At 39.0% G+C, this 22,675-nt stretch overlaps 2 protein-coding genes across 4 annotated transcripts in view; both read left to right on the top strand.

Annotated features, from left to right (window-relative positions):
* Window positions 1–22,675, top strand: part of LOC117213646 (probable serine/threonine-protein kinase dyrk2) — a 267,253-nt gene that overhangs the window by 97,376 nt on the left and 147,202 nt on the right. The window lies entirely within an intron of this gene.
* LOC117213655 lies at window positions 961–22,420 on the top strand. 2 transcript variants are annotated; one of them, XM_033459187.1, is made up of 2 exons: window positions 961–1,578; window positions 21,385–22,420. In XM_033459187.1, exon 2 carries the CDS (start codon window positions 21,968–21,970, stop codon window positions 22,283–22,285), a length of 318 nt encoding a protein of 105 aa, XP_033315078.1. In that variant the 5' UTR covers window positions 961–1,578; window positions 21,385–21,967; the 3' UTR covers window positions 22,286–22,420. The 2 variants fall into 2 exon arrangements, with proteins under 2 accessions (XP_033315078.1, XP_033315079.1); XM_033459188.1 differs by having other exon boundaries at window positions 961–1,720.

The raw sequence follows: 22,675 nt of genomic DNA, 5'->3' as shown, positions 1-22,675 counted from the left end.
AACGAACTGTCAAAGCTGACCTAACATCCTAATCCAGAAAATCACCACCAAGGGACAACATAGAAAAGGTTCGAAACAAGCATTCTCGTCCTTTTATTAAAATATGGTTACTTTTCCTAGGAGTTGCATTCTCTTTCGTTAGAAAATGTTATAACGTTTAACCGAACCTCGTCGTTCACTTTGGTTTGCGTTTTTAATTATTACCGAGGGTCGAGCAATTAGTGTTCAAATAATTAATCCTGCTGCCTGGGTTACCTTCCAAAGAATTTTTACAATTCTGCGACTTGCAGTTTCAATCCAACGTTGATTGTTCTTTGCGAGCATGAAGACTCCTGTTCTCGATTGAAAGCAGACTGTAAGATCGATTCCTAGAAACTGTGAGAACTACGACAAGGTGAAAACAATAGAACGTATACCGATCGGTACCAAACGAACCTGTTTGTTAATACACCGCCAAATCTGTCGAATCTAGTACAGCCCCGTTCGACTGGTCACCGTATACACCTAGATGCGTGTACAATCAGGTGAGGCATAGAAACAGGGCAGCTGGTGGAAGGTTCGAGGCGAAGGGTGGGCTCTCCGCCGCGAAGGTTGGCCGAGAAACGAGCCGAACGGGAGACGTCGGGACGACGAGGCAACGAAAAAGGAGCGGGAAAATCGGTGAGAGACGGACGTAGAAGGGTTGTGGTAGAGCGAGACGAGATAGACGTCAGTACGAGGTACTCTCTTTACATCGGTTAAAAAAGGATAGACAGAGGGTGCGGGCAGAGGACAGAGACGAGGGACAGAGGGGTTAGCCAAGAGTAGGGGGTAAGAGAGAGTAGTATCGTGTGGAGGGAGGGGAGGGTGGAGGGTGGAGAAGGACCTGCGCGCGAATTTCCCGCGTTCGCTCAACCTCATATTGATCCCACCCCAGTAACTCCCCGCATCCTACTACTACTAGGCTAGAGGGTTGAAGAGAAGAGAGGGTTGGCGGGGTAGGAGGGTGCCGTAAGGGTAGGAGGTGGGTGGTTTATCGGCGTATACACAGTACGAGGGAGAGGACGGCGAAGAGAATCAGAGGAACGCGAGGCTCCGGGTGGTCCAGCGCGAAAAGTCGTGTGCTGTTTCGAGCGTTGAGAACGCGTTCACGTAACGGAAGAATAGTTGGCCCTCACGGTACATGTAACGTTTCGTTCAATTTTACGTTTTGAATATCGCGATTATCGAGTTACCGATGTATATTTATGCGTCTCGTGATTATCAATTGGTGTCGTGAACGTTGGTCCGTCGTTGGTGATCGGGTCGATCCTCGTTGCGCTATATCTCTGAACGTGGTCGTGCGATGATTCGACGAGAGAGAGCCAGTAAGTTGGCGACGTGGTGCTAGATTGTCGATGCGGTACTCGCGACACCCTACTCGCCGACCTTCGTGATTCTCGCTCCTCCGGTGTCTCCGCGTCATCGATCCTCTTTGGGTGACAGTGATCGAGTCTTCGTTCCGGAAGGATGTAAACTGGTGGAATTTCCGGCGGTGGAGAATATCGAGGAAGAAACGGGAGAAGAAGAGACGCGTGAATTGGATCTGCAAGGAAGAAGGTGTGAACTGAGAAAGAGAGAGAGAGTAGTGGCCTGTGGTTTTTCGGGCTTGCTCGACAGCAATCGTCGAGAGGTGATCTAGCCGTCGGATCGGGATTCGGATTCGATCTCTGATCGGCTGGGGAATAAAACAAAGGATCACGTGAGATATCTCTATCTCATTAGTCGCGCACTTTCTCCGTTCTTACGCACCATTGACTGCGGCATTGTAAAATGATAAAACGGATCATCGGCAGCTGATCGATCAAATCGAATAGCTCTGACGTGTTCCTTTGATCGGTGGAAAGTGCGTTGTCCAACAGTCTCGAAAAAACAAATTTGCTCCGAGACGCTATCGGAAAGAGAATTTTCGTTTGCTCGTTTCCGCTGCAGGCTGCAAGCTAACGCGTCTTCTCGTCCATTTCATGTTCGGTACTCGTATATATCACATACATTCCTCGGCTATTGTACGTTACTTATTGTATATGTCGTTCGTGCATACTCGTGAACGTTATTTCTGTACGTTATTCGTGTACGTTGCTAGTGTATTTACTAATGTCGTCGCTCGCGTCGTCGTTTAACTCGTTCGATCTGCATCGTCTGGTTGTGTATACGTTCGTTGGTCCTCCACGCGTTTTCACGTATGCATGCCGTGACCGTACGCGACGACCTGGCTCTCGCGTGTGAGAACCTGGCTCGCGTGGCCTCTCCGCGTGTCGACGATCCCACCGCGACCGTTCTCCAGGCGTCTCCCTTGGCGTCGCGCCGTGGACGTCGACGGCGTCGCAGCGTCGCTGCTGGGAAATATGCGGGCGCGTTTTTCGTTTTTCCACCGCCGAAGATAATAATACAGAGATATCGCGGACAGATATGAAACCTCCCAGGAACCGTGTTATCAACTCCATGAATTGAAACGTAGTGGAAAGACAGGATTACAAATGTCATTTGAAAAGATTTATTTTGCATTTTGTGATGTTTTTTCGGTTTTCTATGAGGTATACTGATCACAATATTCACGAAAAAAAGATTTTGTAGATATATCATATAGCGTGAAACATCTTGAAGTTCCATTGGCGCTTTGATAAGACACTACTGTCATAATTATATTAGTCAAAGAAACCAATTCGAAAAATGCAGTTGGTTAATTTGGCTACGTAAAGGTTCGTATTCGGCGAACGTGATCGGGCCTAGAAATTTTTGAAATCTCGTTCAACATCGTCTGATCGTCTGATCGTCTGATCTTCGTCGAATGGAAAACACCTCGATGGAAATAAGGTCCGACCGTGTGTGTAAAATGTGTCCGTTGTTTGCTGGTCGATCGGTTTGTCGATCGAAAGAAAACGATGGAGATGTCGATAGGTTGCAATAAGTATGGAGTACGGTCTTGACTGAATTGCATCTTTCAGTCACATTGCGCTTGTTAGGGAAAATTGTGCATCGGGGTATGGGATTAGATCGTTGGATATGAGTTTGTGGAAATTAGAGGAGCTCTCGAGAGTCTTGAGAACTCGTTTCACGTGCTTTTAGAGGGTAGAGCTATTGGATCGTAGGATTGATGGGAACGTCGTGTGCAAAAGGTTTTTGGATTGGAAAAGTGTGTTACCTATTGGTCGACAGAGGGGTGATTGCTTCAGGCAGCCGAGGAAAAGTGTGTTCCTTTCGATAGGTGTATCGATGTGTGTGGATAATACTAGTTTGGAAAAGGGGCTTCCAAGTAATATACATAGATAGACTTGGTCCGATAAAATTTGTTGACTGTAAACGAAAGACTTGCAGCTATAAAAAAGATAATTTCCTTTTCTTGATATAATATGTAGACAATATAGATTATTATAGATTATATTATGTTATAGATTATATCGTCCATAAATATTCAGACACTCGTAGAAAAATAAAATATACGCTTGAAGAATCAATACAACTACTTTCGGATTTTAGTTCGAAACGATTAATTAAGTTAGTGTAATGGAATTCGTGTACTAATAAACGCTAATATTTGATTTAATAATGTTCGATAACAATGTTCGGCCAACTGAATAGATAGAAAGCTTTCGATAAAATACTTGGAAGCTTTTATCTGATCGCGAAACAGAAAGGTGTTATTTAGGCATAGTTTTCGAAAAACAACGAGCACATCGTGCAACTTTGATCTGTAACAAAGTAGAACGTATATTTACGCGAACTTTTCTCGCTCGTTTTGCGTCCTGAATTCAGTACGCCTACGTGTTACTATGCATTCTACATGGAATATGCGATTTTGTCACGGTTCATCGATTCCTTGTACAAAACACCTTGATTATATATACTTTCGTAAATTGTTTACCGCAGACAATTTCGTAATCAGATATTCTTTATCTGAACTCTTTGAAGCGACGTTTATGTCGGGAGACGTTGTTCCAACCTTTTCTTTTATTCTTCTTTGGAATAATACTATTATCTATAATTCATCGAATACTGCGACTAGCAATCACTAAAAATATTGCTTGCAGTAGAGTTAAGTAGTTAATTTTTATAAGTAGTTAATTTTTATTCTCATCGTACTTTAATTATCGTTATCTATGTAAAATACGTTTAAATACACGTTACATACTAGTTACTCGCAAGTATTAATCATCGAATCGGGTGTCTATTTTATTAACAACAAGAATAACAAAGTCTGTAATTAATAATAGTTCCTTTTTGCTTATGAAGAAATAATATAGAAAATGATTAAAAATTCAATCACCAATGAGAGTATGTTAAAAATATTCCGAGCTGCGAAGAAGCTAAACAGAAAATTGACTATGGATAAAATAACGAAATTTATTTCGCTTCCACGTTTCGTTTTATTCTACAAGTTTAGTCCGGTTGCACAGCAGTGAAACGACCATTCTATGTAGATACGTCTGCTCGTGGAAGATTGTTAACAAGAACTGGAAGTCTGCCGTTATCGCAAAATGTACCTTCGTTCTTTTCTTCTGTCCGGAATATTTAGCGCTATGGGGTTGATAAAGTTTTCTTTTGCGTCAAAGTCCATTAAATGGCTGCGAGATCGTCACAATGGCGGTCTAATGGACCGACAGGGAAACTTCCATACGATTCGTAGAAAGATATAGGTTCGATTTAACGATCCATAATACTGGATAATGCTAACAGTGTATCAGATGGTTCAGGTTGTTTCGTTGACCGCGTAAACTTCATCGTCACAGCAATATAATCTCTCGCTTTTACCGTCGAGAGTAATATTCTCACTTTCAATGCAACGTGATACGTAGAGTGAGTAGCATAACTGAACCAAAGAAGGTGCTTCACAGGGAAATTTATAGTATCGTACAAAATAGGATGGGTGGAAAAAAAATTAAGATAATGTTCTTTAGAGATATTGCTATGTTACTCACTGCAGCTGCAGAATATGTTTATCAGGAAAGTATGATCTTAGTTTCGCGTAAAAGTTCGCTAATCGGAGAATACGCTTTGAATTCGCGTAGTCTCATAAATATTCGTATAGCAACAGATCGCACGTAAGCGAGCATCAAACATATATCTGAAACTTAAAATGTCCGCTGGAAACTACTGAACGCAACTCGAATGAGTTTATCGCGACAGCTCGGTATAAACTCCGATGAAATAGTTGTAAATAAACATTTGCATCAGTAGATGGTATATTACGCTTTAACATATTCCGCGCGGGTCACGTAACTCAGAAGTACGAGAATTTTATATAAAAATATATAGTTTTGCACGTAATACGTGTAATATAAATATTGGAACGAAAGTTTTTCAAAAAACCAAACGAAATAAAATACAATTTAGCTTTTCGAGGAATACGGGGGAACCGGATTCGAAAAGATACGACGAAGATTATTGCGATAAAATATCTCTGAGTGTACCGAATCATTAACGACTACGAATAATCAATTTTAACGCTCAATCGTCATATACGCGTGAGCTCATTATTTTGAGAAAAATAGAGAATAATCTTTTTTCGATTTTAACAAAATTCGTCTGTGAAGGGATTAAAATAAAATTAAAGGAATTCGTATTGAACTCGCGCGTTAAAAACCAAAGGAGGAGAAGATAACGAGACGTGTAATATTAAAGCGTCCTTCGTTTCTCCATCTACTGATCCTCTTTTATGAAATTCTAATGATCTCTCGACCTCTTTTGAACTTCGTATGTTGGCAAAACTTGTTACCTCCAGCGCTACATTATTTCCCATTAACTAGCGGTTATATCGACTTATTGAAACTCAAAATTCTGTGTCGTGCTATAGAGTAGTTTCAGAAGCTTTTGTAGACACGGAGTTTGCTCGGTCAAACCGTTTCAATCGAAACTATTGTGTTGGTGTAAGGCAGATCCTGCTGCTTTGAAACCTCGAGCGCAAACAATTCTCGTTTCACTGGTTCAAAGTCAACTGGTTTCTGCGAGGAATCAGGTTGTATTCCTTCGCAGTCCTCTTCTTTGAAATTCGCACAGGATATTTTCGCCAACCTGATTTTCCGCCCTACACGGGATTTATTGTTTTACTGTTTCTTCGATGTAATACGATGCACAACTTTTTTTTAGTTTATGAACAGAAAAAGTGGTTCTTTATGGCTTGAAATCTTACATAAGGGATCTATAGCTAACGGTAGTATTTCAGAAACTTCTGCCTCGGATTAGGTCGTACCATAAGTAGCGCGGTTCCTTGAAAATCTAAATTCGTTGCTACGTTAATCTTATAAAATGGAAGTGCAAAAGTTAAGGTTTAGTGATGAGAAAGGATGATAAAAAATGGGGCAAAATATATTACTAATTATAGACAAAATTGTCTATTTGCATTTAACACATAGGATATTCACGCGAAGAAACGATTCTGGTCATAGGTCAGGATAGTCCGCAGGTTGGAAAACAAAAACGAGCCTTCAACCCAGGAAGAGTCAAGGAGGTGCACCATCGTCATTATCATCATCATTATCGTCGTCGTCATCGTCGTCTTCGTCGTCTTCTTCGTGTTCGTTCGCAGTAGACAGCGAAACGTGCAACTTTCTCGCGGCTGGTATTAATTACCACACATCAGGCAGCGCGAAAATGATTAATAGTAATTACCATTGGTCGGCCAAAGCTCCGCTATTCTCTAAAACGACTCGATGATTAGGATCTGTTTTATGGTTGATCGCATATTTGATCTTGGCATATGTTCTACGAACAAATTCCAATAGTTCAGCAGCATAAGATTACCGAGATAAGGAGACAATTTCACAGTTCTTTTTTCATTTCTTTCGTTTATTTCAATTCTTCGCATCATTGAACATTGTTCGCACAAGTTATTAGAAAAAAGCAGGCTTCTTCAGAATTTCTTACAAACCAAGTATTGCATTTATTAAACGCAATTTATTAGGAAAGAATCGACGTTTCACTGTTTGTTAACATAATTTATTACAAACAGAAATATCTAAATATTTCCCAACATGGCTCACAAAGGTATCAACATTTCAGTATTTAACACACCCTAAAACCATTTGAAACAAACTTCTGTTCTGATCTACAATGTGCAACATAACATTCGAACTACGTGGACGCATGAATGATCGAAAACTCAGTCCTTGCAGTCAGTCCTCCGGATATGCACAGCTGGTGAGTTCGGTTTCTGGTGCACTCGAATGCATAACTATGACTCAGAATTCTCTCTGGCGAAAGAAAGCGTTTTCTATCTTTCTCTCTCTAACGATTCGTTACGGGCAATGCGTGGATAAAAGTTTGATCTGAATGCACCGATAGAAAACGGATATGTATATGTACGTATATAGCTACATATGTGCGTCAGTCGTGAGATCGCGATAAATCATTAACCGGGCGTGTTTATTGGCTATGCACGAGCAAATCTCTGGCTGCCGGTGAATTTATGCTTGGGCCTGATCTCAATCGTCGATCGATCGATCGTGACTCGCGAATCGGGACCAACAGGCCTTGCGATCGGCCTTACCGCTTCTAGGAATCAATAATGTCGTGATTAAACATTTGTCGCGTGATTTTTACGCTTTATCAATGACAATAAATCAAGTTTTACGTAACAGAGGCAACAAATAATAATAAATATACTTTTGTATGTTAATACGTTGCTTACACAATTTTTTCCGTTTTCTAATATTTTTACATTCTTTTTCTATTGCCTCGTTTTTACGATCGTCTCAGAAACTATGGTATAATTACGGGCATTAAATTTTTCATATTTCCACGTTTCTAAGTTCGTCTTTAAAATCGTAATATAATTACATGCGTTTTGAAACACATTACGTTTTATTCTGCTTCTTTTCCAATCATCGTAATCACTGTAATTGATATACGTGTAATAGCATATAGTTAATGCAGGGGAAGGAAAAGTTTTGATTTAATGCTACATTACTTGTACGAGTTACGTTTATAGCAATTTGTCTTAAAAGATATGAATAATATATTTAATACAGACGTACATATATTTACACGCAAACGCAGAATTGAATATAATCCTCTAACTTTGAGAAATTACTATTCATGGCACGGGAGCTTGGGATTTATCTATCGTAGGTAAATATAACTATAAAACTCGTAAATCCATTCGTACATATACTAATAATGTTGTACTTTAACGTAATCCTTCACAAATGTCACTAAAAGATAGGGCATATTGATATACAGAGTGATCACGAAACAGTGGCAAAGTTTCGTCGCGTTTAATTTTCCAGAGAAAAAGATAGAATTTAATTTCACTAATAACCGTAATAAATTCATGGAAGGAATGTTTGATAATATCGTGAATAAAAATTAACTATTTCCGAAATCGGTTGCGCACATTGTCTAAAATATTTAAATTTTACGATTACGCCATCGCAGTATCATCGATCTAATATAAAACTTATATAAGATATCGATAAAAAAGTTTGTCGGCCGGTACAAGAAATTCTACCTAAAGCTTACACAAAATTGACACTGAAAAACTATCTATCGCGAAAAAGCTTTTCGTCACTAATACCAGTTTTTCAACAGAGACATCGGTTATCTCGACAGAAAAGATAAAAACAATTTGTCACGTTGCAATTTTTCAAATAAAACCTAATCGACACGTGTAAAAGGAAACTTCCAAATAAAGATTCCACGGATACTATAACTACGTAATAGGTAAAACAAAAAGGAAAAAAGAGAAATGCAGTTCCTTAAAAAGAAACTTCCACGAATCGGCAATAATCTCGTTGAATGCAGCAAACGCGATATTCCATCCACTGTCATTAAATTGACGGTCGATGGAAAAAATTAGCATATAAACTAATATCGAAATAAGTCGTATCACATGCACATGTTCGTGATATTTCACGATTCACATGGAATCGCCATTTATTCTTATCGAACAAATTTTTTATCGTATACCAATCAAAAGTGACAGTTTTCTGAAAATTGTCTTTATAATATGAAAAATCGATACTGCCGTTGTATAAAAATCAGGATTGAAATTTTACTAGAAAAGATTATCTTTGTCGCATAAAAGTCGATAGTGAGAAGTTGCTGAAAAATTGTCGTCACATAAAATTCAGGAGTGCAAAGTTTCTGAAAATTTCTTTCGATGTGGCTGGCGTTCTATTTAGTTTCCTCGAAAATGGTCAGTTTTTCGACGGATCTCGTTTCGATTTTTCCCACCGGGCGCTCTACAGGTTGCGCAATGTAAATCAGGCCAACCTGCTGTCCAATATCGAGGTTCTGTCCACAGAGGGGAACACTTCCAGGCTATCTCTATTCACCCTTGACGAGCGTCCACGATAAAGTGCACGCGATACCACCTCTTTTCCGCGCAATAAAGCGATTTTTGCAAAATGGGGTGGCGAATAGTTCGCGTTCCTATCACAGGCTTGCGGAATGTGTGACGCTGCTTTCTCTTTTTCTGATTGTGTTCATAATACGTGTGTATGTTCGTACGTACACACTTCGTACTTCGTAAATGAACCAAGAATGTTTATGCGTGTGTGGGGAATTAAAAGATGTTAAAGATATGCAGAATGCGTGTAATATGCAAAAATATGTAAAATATTCAGCGTAAAGCGCTTATTATGATATTTGGCAGATGAAACGAGTTTCTTATGTTTCGCTCCTTTGATTGTGTTTATGAAAATATGAATTTGCATAAACGTACGCAATCTACTGATGGGTATTCAAACATGCTGGTTGAATTTGTAATATATACGTGAATTAATTTCATGGGTATACTAGTTGTATGAGAATGAGAGAAAGAAATTGAACAAGTTAATTACAAGTAGCTACATGGAAGCTATAATGTTTACATTCTCGTTGATTCTACAATGTCTATCTACGTTGTAGGCTATAAATTTTAAGGATTTCAAGTTATCGATCAATTTTAATTAGCCCTGTGATAAGTATTCGTTGGTTGAATGAATTTCTACGATGTATAAAACAATTATATAGAGGGAATTAATCAATATCATTAAATCGAATCCCGTGGGAAATAAGCAAGTGTTGGAATACTTGTGTACGTACAGCTATATGTAGCTGGGTGTGTGTAAGGTTGATAAGGTTTTAGATTTATATGCATGCGACCGTGTTCGAAATAGTTGCGCTGGACGTGATAAGAAATCAAGTTCACAGGTCAGGCAATTTGTATTTGCGAATAGCAATGTTGCTTTGGCTGATTATTATCTGATCCTCTGCGGACATGTGTTAGCGGACAAGGGTATAGTGAAAGCGTAAGGTATCGGTATATGGAAGTTCGATAAGGAATTTGATAGAAAAGTAATTTTATTAAGTAGCTCTTTATCGCAGGTTGAGTCAAGAACTGTTGGAAGTTCACAGAAAAAGTTGGAATATCTCATTGAATCATCCCGCTGTTTCTATGTATTGCTATTGAATCTTTTAACTTTAGTTTGACTTCATGCTATTTTTCTTTCTATATTAGAACTAGGTCTTTTATTATTTTTTTAATATCTTTTTCACTTTATGATCTTTTTCTTTTTGCACTAGTGTATTAACTTTTTTCTTAAATTTTTTAATGTTTGATTTAACTTAATACTTCAGATTTATAGATACTACAGACTTATCAAATGATAAATAAATAGATTTTAGTAATTTAAGGATAATCTGAAAATCATTAGACACCAAGTTGATCACTAAACGCATTAATCCTATGAAAAGACTGTCTAGTTTCATGGAAACAAAATGAAAGTCGATGTTTTCCCAAATTAAGGGTAGTAGCTGCTTTGAAGATGCTCAAAGTGATGGCAGGAAAAGATGGTAAAAGGAGATTTTTTTCTTGGTCAACGACCCAACCTTTTTTCCTTCCTGTTTGTTTCTTCGTGCTTCTCGTTTTCCTGTAATTTCGACTTCTAACGAGACGAATTATTTTTTTCTCAATACTTTCGTGGCTCTTTTCCCTTGCCTGATGGCTAAAGGTAGAAAAGCACAGAACGTAACGCAGAATGTTCGTGGACCGATTCGAATATCTTCTAGCGGGATTTTAGAAAACGTTTCTTACTTTTACGTTGCGATGTTCGTTACGCGAGCTTAATATCTCTTGCGGTACGTCAGCCATGACTGAAGGAAGTACCTTCGTGCTTTATTTCGATACAGGTTTGCACATATACGAAGTGAGTTACGAGAAACGTGGAACTTAATTAACTTTGGATCTGAAGGAACATAAAATATAATTTGAAAATCTGGATATCTGAAGAAAGAAACGTGGTTCTCCTTTTTTTCTCTTATTTTTTGTCTTAGATACCAGTTCCATTTGTAATTATTATATATATTGTATTATTTCCTTTATTAATATATCATTTGTCCAATAATCTATTTTATTCGAGTTAATAGAAAATATTTTTTACAGCATAGGAAACAAAGAAGGATGAGTATGAGGATTGTAAATGGTTACATCTAGCGGGAATAAAAAAGAATTTATTTATTCATAGAGTAATTAAGATATCTCACGAACTAATTATTTTTTCAATAATTCAAGGTTTCATTACCTTTTTACATAGAATAATAAATTGCAGTAATTTACGAGGAAGTAACTACACGGTTCTATCTAAAAGAATTATACAACTGTATAATGTATTGTTATATTTACAGAAAGAGTTCTCTTTGAACCATTTACATTTCACCTCTTGCACCCTCTCCCAATTATTATAATCAGCAAACTATCCGTACCATTTACGCGCAAAAATATCTACACGTAACATCTATATATATTCACTACATATATACACCATAATTTCTCTACAATTTCATTTAAATTATCTTATACGTGTTTCTTTGCGCCCTGAAATCCAACACTACTCTATTTGATCTCCTGTATCCGGTGACTCACCGTGTATAGACACATACACAGTCAGTGATTCTTGCAGCTTTTACGCGGACTGCATGCAATCCTCTCACGTGCCGCAAATGCTACAATTTTCTCTTGCGTTCGTTCGTGACGCTCTACCGTCCAACGATTTTTCATCGTTTTCCTCTGTCCGTGCCACGATTCGCCTCCGTCACACGTCCACCTATGTACCTAAACGAAATTGACGATTCGTCGCCTTCGCTTTTTCCTCTGTTTTCTCTCTGTCGCTGTCGTTTCCTTCATTTTTTTTCTCTTTTTTCACCATTTTTTTTCTCCAGCCTTTTCCTTCTGATTTTTCTACTCTTTTTTTCTTACACTGCCACTTACTTCTCGGTTGGTCCATTATTTCTCTTTTTTCCCCCCTATTTCAACTCTCAATCTCCATTCCATCTCTTTCTCTGTCCTTGTTCCCTTTTCTTTTACTTTGCCTTTTTCCTTTCTTTCACTCGCCTTCGTTTCCTTTGTCTCTCTTTTTATTCGCCTCTTCTTTCTCCTTCCATTCGTTCTTTCTCTTTCCAACATTACCATCAGTAAATCACGGGACGTTTATTATCAGTACACTTGAAATAGGCGAATGGATGTTGTCATTATAAAACGAAGACGATACTCGTCAATTTGCGTGTATTATAAATAACTGGTTAAAAAATGTACATAAGGCGCAGAAACATATGAAACAAAAATTCAGGGTAGAAGCTGTACTCTATTTAGGTTACATTTCTTTAATCGTCCTCTTAATAATACGAATTCGCATAAAAATTCACAGTCTAATTACAACTAAAACCAGAGTAGAGTACACATTAAAATAATTCGCAACATAAATTTATATCTCGGGGGTCTTATTACGAACATGTTTTATTAAACTTTATATTGAAAACCATCGGTCTCGTAACTTATGGAACGTACGTCTCTTTATCTCTTCATTTTTCCCACTCAACCCCTGCAGCTATCTCTCCATGGTTTTCCAAGGAAAATGTCTTGACGCAGGTATTGCTCGAAGTTCGTGTCGTAGAGACCATCGTTGTCGTCGTCGCGAGTAAAACACACGGTTATGTTGCGCGCGATTTACGATCACGTACGCGTCTACAACGACGACGACATCGTATCTCCGATAATTTCGCCAAGCAGCAAAGCACCGGATAACTTTATCGTACGCACTTCTGGAATCATTCCGTTTGAACACGAAACACGGAAGCATTCGCGTAATGGCTATTCAGCTTAGCTTGGATTTAACAGGACTTCGGAATGAGACTCGGATAGGATATATATATACAGAAGAGACGCTTAAGTTGATTATTGGAATGGAATGTTGTTCGAGTGGAAGAAAGTTCTTATGGGGTTGTATTATTCTTTAAAGAAATTTTTATTTTTATCCTTGAATATATGGATAGTTGGTTTCGTGATTTTCATTTTAAGACGTCGTGTAGTACGATACGTAGCGCTATATAGGATTTATTTGAACGATTGGGATTTTAGAAAGTGTCTCGAGAAATGACTAGTTCGGAACGATGAGTATTCTTGCTTTTGTATTCTTGGGTAATTTCTTAAATCTTATTGTTCGAATATTTTTACTAGATCTATATCTACATACAATTCAGTATTACTGGTGAATATAAATCCTTTTGTTCGTAAACATAAAAATATTCTATCCCCAAATCTGCTTCTACGCATAGTATTATAATTTTATTCCCTAAATAATCACCTTCCTCGGCTTGTTGCGTCAAACCTTCAATACAATTCATTTTCACAATATATTTTTTCAATTCAATACATTTCATTGTTCCCATGGTTTTACGTTACATTACGATCCTATAATTTAACTTACATAAAAAAACAGCTATCCATCTCGCGTGATAAAGTGTCCTTTAATACCAATATAGATTGCCTTTATTATCCAATATCGTTTCGATCTGTAAAAAATACTTGCCTCTAATACCGGCAAACAGTGACAACATCAAAATATCAGTTAACGTAATCGCATCGTAGAAAGTAAAACAAAGGCCATTGTTTGTTATCAAGAATAGTGGTTTTTCGTGTCGCTTCTACGTCGTTTCTGCCCCATTGTGCAATTTCTTTCCCTCGACCTACTCGAGAAGGCTAATCGCCGTCTGAGCCGTCATTTCCACAGCCACGCTCGTTTCACCCCTTATCAGCGTGTCCGAATCGCGTCCAACTTTATCTTCACGGGCTGCGACGCCATTTTCCCGTTGGTTGGCCTCCGCGAGGCGGCGAAACACGACAGCGAGCTCCTGACGCTGATTAATAGGGATTATTAAATTACAAATTGCGGAGGTAACCGGCGACAAACAATGAAAGTTCACCGGTGACGTTACAGTTAAAACGCTCCACGTCGTCAGGTGAATCGATCGTGATTCGATACGTCGCGCACGATTAACTTTAGATTCGAGGCACGTCGTATAGTTTCTTTCGTGATATTATAACATTCGTTACGACATACAGTAATATAATATTTTTAACGAATATCTAATCGAAGCGTAAGATTATCTGAATAAAAAAGTAATGGTACTTATTATATTAGTTGTTGTTGTGTATCTTTATTTCTTTATCAAGGTATCGTTGTATTTTATTAGAACTGCTCAGAGACATCATATTGAATGTCAGAATTTTTTTTACAATTTTCTTGAAATTATCGCATGTATATACCATTTTCTTGAAACACATAAACTCGTGCAAGTGGATAACTCGTTTCTGAGAAGCTCGATACTAATCACATACGAAGATAAAATTGTGGAACTCATGGAAACTGACTTGATCAGTTTTATTTCTGAGAAGCTCGTATCACCGTAGCAGTTAATTCGAAGTTCTATATAGTGTTGAAATTCTCTATCAAAACCAGGTATTAACCAGTCTGCGTATTATATTATACAGTATATTACACATTACACAGTGTTATACATAATATACCGCATACATTTAACAATAATATACGTATTACGTAACTCTTACATGGCTCATCTCTTAGCTTCGAACAACAAGTTACAGCACTAACAGTAACAGCGCACCAACACCCCCAAATTACTCACCTCTTTAAAACCATCCCCAGAAACGTTTAAACAATTCCACGAAGTCCATTCATCGAGTATCTCTTCAAAGTATTATATGTATGTAACGAGTAATTTCGAAGCACATATATGCCAGATTATAGCCGGTGTGGTCCGAACCATGGCCTCTGATACCGATCTGCCGTGGAATCTGCGTCGCTTCCGAGATAGGTAGGTACAAGAGGAAGCGAGCCGGTCGACTTCGTTATTACTCGATTATTGGTGTTGCAGGGGTAATCTCGTCGGTAACCTCGCAGCTCTCGCACTTAGCACTTACGTGGCGAACGGTACACGCCAATAACAGCTGACCCCCATCCGGTAACCCCACTTAAAGTCCACGCGGAGAGTAGCTCTGGTCAGTTCAGTCAGTAAAGGCATCGGAGAAGGCAAAAGAATTGGAAAAAAACGAAGGTATCCAGCGTCTCGTAAGGAACGAATGGCCTCGATAATTGTAACTCTGCTTCTTGACGTTTGGCAGCTAGCGAACAGTCGGCTTAATAGAAAATCCTGGACCTTCGTTCCCATTTCGATTTATCGATGGTGATATCGGGACAGATAGCGGCTCCACGTGTGCTCGTAGTTTCTTGCGGAAGAAATGAAGAAATAGAAACTTGCGGAGGGAAGGTGGAAGGCTGATATTTGTGGATAAGGTGGAAGGTCGGAGATATTTCGGATGCTCGAATCCAGGTTATAGATACTTGGTTGGCGTCGGGAGGAAACGTTTGCGAATTAGCTGATTAGGTTACAGGAGGTAGATTATGTTGACAGGAATCTTGTGTGGCTTGGTTTGGTTGCTTTGTGTGTCTTAGGGGCTGAGATTAATTCTCAAGTATCGTTACCGGGTGTCACTGTGAACCTTAGAAGGCTGACACGAATGATATCGCTGTAATATATTGATAGTAGCAAATATAAAATTCCCTTTGAGAAGAATATATAAATGAAAATTGAAAAATAACGTAATTGAATATGCAGAGATATTAAACCTGTTTCTACAGAAGGACGGCGTTTAATTATTATTTAGCGTTTTCATTTAATTAAAATTGTAATTAGATTACATTTAATGTTGATCCTGAGTAACGCAGTCGGAAATTCCAGGAAAGATACGGAGGAGAAAAATCGCAAATGCTGAACATTGTTCCAAAGCAACAGTTTAAGCAAATCCTTGGTGCTCCGTTTCACGGCTAGAATATTAAAAAGCTAGAGATCGATATCGTAAATTGATGGAAAAATAGTTGCAAATGACATACATATTGCGTTAACACGATTTCACGATCTCCAATGTATTGAATAACAACATATATGGAACACGTACGTGGAACAAAGGCACGACGATGAAAACGATAACCGGCGCGTTTCCCTATTAATTAATCTGGTGTATCAAACGTCCGGGGCGTTATTATTTCTAGAGACAAAGCTTATCCTTTCGCGGCACCAAGTTTCTCACTATTGAGTGAAAATTTTTCGTGCTTACCAGCTGGCATTGTACACACCGTGGTGTTCTTTTCAGCGTAGCGGAGCGTGGAACAGTTCACTTTTCATCGTATCTGTGCCGAAAGAAAAGTGGCCCTGGTAGCCGAGCGCCGAGCTACCTAGTTTCCACGCCCTTTAATTACCGCCGCACCACGACTAGTCGCGCCACACCGAGAGAAGTTGTCATTACGGCTGCTAAAGAGCCGTCTATAGTGTTGTGTGGTCCCTTGCTACATTCTGTTCTCTCCTCTCTCGCGGCAAAGGTCGTCAGAAACGTCAAGAAAAAGCCATTGTCCAGTTCGAGATCCTTTGTTCGGGCCACTCAACCGGGCCTGTGTCCACCTTTAACGACCAACTCGGCTTCGTCATCGGGGACATCCTGCGATTCTCTTTCCCGGTCGGTAACCACGCTCGAATGACAGATACACGGGCGTGATCCATCTTTGGGCGTTAACGGAGAGATTGATGCTTGGCTTTTTCTTCACTCGTTAGCGACCAGATAGGTTAATTTGTCTGAAGGTTGGCTAGGGTATATTTATCAGTACCTTAGGTTAACTACGTTTTTACATTCTGCTTAACGAGTCGAATCAGGGGAAGATGAAGACAACTGATCTCTAGTTGTCGCGGGATGCTCCAGATTGGTAATTGGTAGTCGTTAGAGAACTATGATCTTTAGAGATGATTTTGCATCATTATGGAATACATTTAGCTAGACAGTTGATAGGTATATTTCTGCAATCTAAGAGGATATATTCGATCTTGCTATTTAAAGGGTTTGCAGTAATTTGAGTAGCTTTCTATTTCACAATATCACGGTATTGTGAATGCTAGCCTATTTCTAGTACAGTTTCAATTATTTCCTCGCTACCATTAAATTTATCAAACTTAACCTGGCGCGATCAAAAAATCCTGTAACCCCAGCCGTATTCCCTCTCAACCTATCTAAGAGCGAGAGAAATCGATTCGAGTAGTATAAAAACGTGTTCCACCAGACGCGTACAATGTCTCCCCGGCGAAGGTAGAAACGGCTGATTCCCGTGGGCGTTCTAGGCGTTCCAGCTCTCTCAACAGTTTGTGAAAACGATTTAGAAACGCGGCTGAATCGCACAAAGGAAACTGTGGTGCGTTGACCGTCCTTTCGAGGCCCAGACACCGTTGCCCTTGGAATTCCTTTCACGAATACCTGCGCCGTCTTTCTGCACCGAACATAAAGCAAGGTAAAGCTCTATAAAGCGGGTATAAAATTCGTCTGCCTCTGACTCGTTTGCGAATAGGTAATCCGTGGAATAGGCGTTTTTAATTGCCGCTCGCTTCCAAGGACAACGGTGAACATCCCCATAGGGAACGAGCAAGCGGGCCTTTAAACCTACTCAGTTTATTCATCCGTACGTTTACTTCGACTGCTTCTCGAACATTAACTCGAATCAGATAGGGGTTTCTACTCGGTTCACCGATAGTCCGGAGAATTCCTTTTTTGTAGAGTTTTCGTTACTGCGTGGGTTTTGCAGAAATATACTTACATATACGTATTACAATTAACATGTGGTTGGGGCAATTGAACGTTGGCAGTGGATCGTGAAATATCTCGTTTTTATGTGTCTCGTGATAATCGTATACCGAAAGTTTGCTTATCGTGAGGTAATGTAATTTTTGCTGTCGTGTTATCCGGCTAGTGAGTTTCGTGATAACCGCTAACAAGAAATCTCTGAAACTAAACAGTCAACGTCTTTGCTCCATTTAGCTCCATTGGAAAAACGTAGTATTACGTTTATCTAACTAACAATCGTTGAAAGTCAGAGAGGTTTTCTCGAGTGCAATTAAACGATTGCAAATTCAAAGATGTAAGGAGGAAAATATGAAAACACATAGGTGCTAAGAATAGTTTTACGAACTTCCTCTTAATTGCGAGAAATTTCATTACAGTTCGTTGCTTTGTCATTGAACTTCATTTTTTCACTGATCACTTTTATCTATACATGTTTATCAAACAAACTAATTTTACAGATTGAGAGACGAAGAAAGCCAATTAAAGAGAAAACTAGCACTTTCCAATATTGTGACCCGCGGCAAACGCTTCCAACCATCGCTAAATCAGGAATCGTAAAACTTAATGATATTTACGGATCGTGTAAGATTGGTAGGTTCACGAACTCGTTGTTTATCGATTGTTCTGGACACTGAGCGATTTCTGCGACGCTATATAAGCTGAATCCACCCACGTTCGACGAAAGAAGTCTCGAGTTTCAGTCGATCTCCAGTATGTGGAATAAAAAAAGAATCGTTAGAGATGCAGCGACGTCTGCCTCGTCTCTAGCATGTTATATGCAAATTTTCTACCTTCTGTCTGTGCCGACCAGCGTCTGGGATATGAATCATGTTAACGTCTCCAGTTGCAAGCCGGAAATACATCCGATGCGGCGTTCGAATAAAACATGTGAATTTCTTTCGGACTTTTGGTTTGTCTTCAGTTTGCAGCTTATATTATCATAGCGGAATAAATAATTAATAAACGTAGATAATTGCAAGCGGAGGATAATTCTGATAGTTTGTTTAAATTTATTTCGAAACGAAATATTGCAGAAGAAATAAGATCACGTTATTTCTTAGGAAAATTAAAAGTGTCAAAGTGGTCTATATCGATGGAGAATTTTTATTGCAATTTAAATTTTTTCACCTTGTCTCGAAAGCTTAAGGGGCTTTTTATTAATTTTTATCCTCAAAGCTTATGAATACTACGCGTTACGCTGGTCTTAATTCTCCTTTATATTTTTATAATAGTACAATTAGGAACTTTTTAAAGTTTGAATATCCTAATTATCGCCTTGACAAACTTGTTCGACAATCTTAATTATCACCTTGGCAGACGTAATAGCCTTGGTTACTCAAGTTGCATAGTTGTATAACAATTAGATCGCAGCCAAACTCTTTTGCTGCTCTTGCTAAAAATAGGACGTCGTAAAATAATTTCAATCGTCGAATCTTACGATAAATCGACTTTTTGCTTGCTACCATTTACTATTTTTCCAATGGAATTTTCGATATATTATATACTTACAATTTGAAATATTCGATTTAAAGAAAAAGCAAATAATCTATACAATGAGATTATTAAAACCAGTAGTTCGAATCAGTTGCTTGCAACTACCTTTTATATCAATTTCCCGGTTTACAACTCACATCAGCGTAAAGTAAGTATATATTGTTGCTTGCCTGATTAACCAAATTTTATTCTTATCTTCTTATCTTCACGCATATAATCACGTAAAATCGCTTCTTGTATCAGTCATGTAAAAAATACATAGTTCCATCAGTTGAAGCTTTCAGTCACGTTCACTCGATATAACTTCATCCCATCGATCTAACGATGAACAAATATCATAACACAGTCGTTCATTTTATTAATATATACATATGTTTATTTTAATTTGGTATAAATTTTGTATTATTACCGCCGGTAGTTCTAGCGTTAATACAACTAAAGATCTCTATATGCTCGTACATATATCAACACATAATATAATAGTGTTTGAAATAAGTCTGAATTACCACGAGTAAAATATACAATAATCGTGCGGTGTAATTGTTGAAAATGACAACGTGAGTTTTCGCTCGCCATCTATATGCTGACAGCTAGTTACAAAGAGGAGTAACTGGAAGATATTACTAGACACGGTCGATAGACCAGATCGATAGTTTAAGACTTCCTTTTCATTCATTCGTTCGTGTCCCTTCCAAGCGTGTGCAATAAAGGTTTTCCGGCTCCGAGAAGTGTGGTGTTTTTCATCCGAATAATAAAGTAATAACTAACGCGATCCTACCTCTAAATATAGATATAACAACAATAATTTTGTCCTCTTGATATTACTTCAATATTTTGAATAAAAGATTTAAATGAAATAGTAAAAAATTTCTCAACTAGTTTCTAAAAACTCTCTTCGAGATATCTACAACGCTTCGAACAATCGTGTTCCACTCGACCAATGTTTGAAATCTAAACGCGTACCAAATAGGTAGCTTCCTATTTCGTGCCAACAGCGTCTTATCTTCATAGCGAGAATGAACTTGCTCATTTTAATGCAACGTTCACGCGTATCTAAAATATTGGTGGAGCAATGAAATACGACAGGGTCCCTCCGTTAAATCTCGAGGATCGTTCAACGACGCGTAACGAAGCAGTTTCACGGGATCTCGCGCTGTCCGGAATCATAATCGCGATGACGAGGCGGATCTCTGATGGCCACTCGGGTTCCTATTGTTCAGGGTGCGTGGAAGTCGCGTGCAGCCTGCGACGAGCACCTAGAAACTATTTAATCCAACCGACGTTCGCGAAATTATTGATGATCGATGACGTATGAACTCGAGGAACAATTTTTAGATATTATGTTCGTAAAACTGGCTGGTTTGTTTACCTTAATCATTTCAAGAGAGATTCTTTCAATAATGAACTGATTAATAGCAATTAAAAATGAACGAATAAAGGTAACACACGATACGATAATATCGATTATAATGTACTAAAATTTGGAAAAATTAGGTAAAATCTTCGTGGAACCACCTAAGTGGCATTTCATCTTTAGATTTCATTGATTGAAAGATTTTAAACATTGAATACCTACCTTTGAATTTCTCTTTGAATTTGTGTCTCTATCGAAAAAGTTTGAGGTATTTTAAAGTTTTAAAGTTTCAATGATAATTTCAAGAAGTCTCAGATATGTCAGAAAGCCTGTAACAACCCAGCAGTCTTACAAAACGTTGCTTCGAGACGTATTAGGCTTCGTGGTTTCGTAATCCTGATAGGTTTAAGGCTTGTCCAGATTTCCAGACAATTATCCGCGGACACGTGTCCACGGACAGTCAATATTGGCAAGTCTTTTGTCTTCCGTTGAAGTGGAACACAAGAGACTACGTCTACAAGACAGATTGTCTGTGAATCTAGAGAAGCCTTTGCAAGTCTGAAACGCCGTTTATATTTTCTTGCAGAGTGTATATCTCGAAAGATGAATAAACACGAGACCCTCCTAAATTAATCTGTACTTCGAGAAGATCGAGAGTGAACGGAACGTCGCGTAATTAAGTGAAAGTCTAAAAAGCACGCGAATCTGTTGGATTTGTTCGTGGAATTTCTTCGTAGTCTGGTTGAACGAGTGGCGAGAGAATCGAAAGGCGTTCCAGAAGCGTAAAAATAGGCACGGGCATATTTGTGTGATGATTCGATGTACGACGGAAGAGAATTCAAGGGTCAAGTTGCTGTTTTATGATTCCGTCCCGTTTCTCGAAATATCCACGTGAAAAGGAGGGAAGAAGGAACGATCGCGGACGTAGCGGTTCTTTTAAAGAACGACCACGTGAAAGATAAAGGTTGAGAAACTCGACGTCGATTGCTTCAAATGGAAGAACTAGCGTTTTCATCCGATCAACGTCATCCGATATCTGGACGATAAGTCAGCCAACTGAACGACCGCGAGAGCCGTCTCGTCGGATTGTCCCCCCGAGATCGATCGATTCGTCTATTTTTCCTTGGTTTTTCGGTCGTTTGAAAGATCGCGAGGCTGGATTGTGAGACATGGATGCCTTGCAATTGCAAGCAGCCCTGGTGAAGCTGGATCCAGCCACCACGGTGACGCCGATCGGCTCGAACGTGAAAATGCTGCCGGCTCATCATCGTATCGCGTTCACGGTCGATTTGGACGAGAACGATATAACGTTGGAAAACGCGACGCAAAACGACGAGAAATCGAACAACATGGCTATGCAGACGAACAACGCCTCTAGAAAGCTTCACAACAATTGCTCGGCCCAGCTGACCGTACCAGGCCATCAGAATCATCCTAACAACCGGCAGATAGCGGTGTCCAAGTGCGAAATGGCGGAGGTCAGGTGACGCCAGCCTGGCTACGACCTTATCTTTTATCACACTTATCCACCGCACAGGGGCAGCAAGTATCATGCTAAGCATCACGCTAAGGAGATGAGACATCATCATCATCATACAATGCATCATCAGCATCACAGATCTCATGTGGTGAGTCAGTGCGTTCTATTCGTGCGTGATCGTACGTTGTTTTACTATACATTGGGCAGGTTTCTTCTTTTTCGTTTTCTCAATTGCGAACTGTCCATGTTTGTGTCTATTGTTTGGTAGAAAATGTCTGTTTCTGCATTTCCTCTGTTTTCGTAACTCTTCTATAGTCTTTGGAATTTTTTTTATTTAAACGTTATTTACGATTAAATTAATTCTGTATCACCCATATTCGATACTGCCGTCGTTTAA

Source organism: Bombus bifarius, unplaced genomic scaffold, assembly GCF_011952205.1.
Source record: "Bombus bifarius isolate JDL3187 unplaced genomic scaffold, Bbif_JDL3187 scf7180000009125, whole genome shotgun sequence".
NCBI classification, from domain to species: domain Eukaryota; kingdom Metazoa; phylum Arthropoda; class Insecta; order Hymenoptera; family Apidae; genus Bombus; species Bombus bifarius.
This window is presented reverse-complemented; position numbering and strand designations above follow the sequence as displayed.

What these genes read in the sequence shown, in the direction of transcription:
- LOC117213655 (XM_033459187.1), top strand. Translation starts at nt 21,968, where the DNA reads ATGGATGCCTTGCAATTGCAAGCAGCCCTGGTGAAGCTGGATCCAGCC.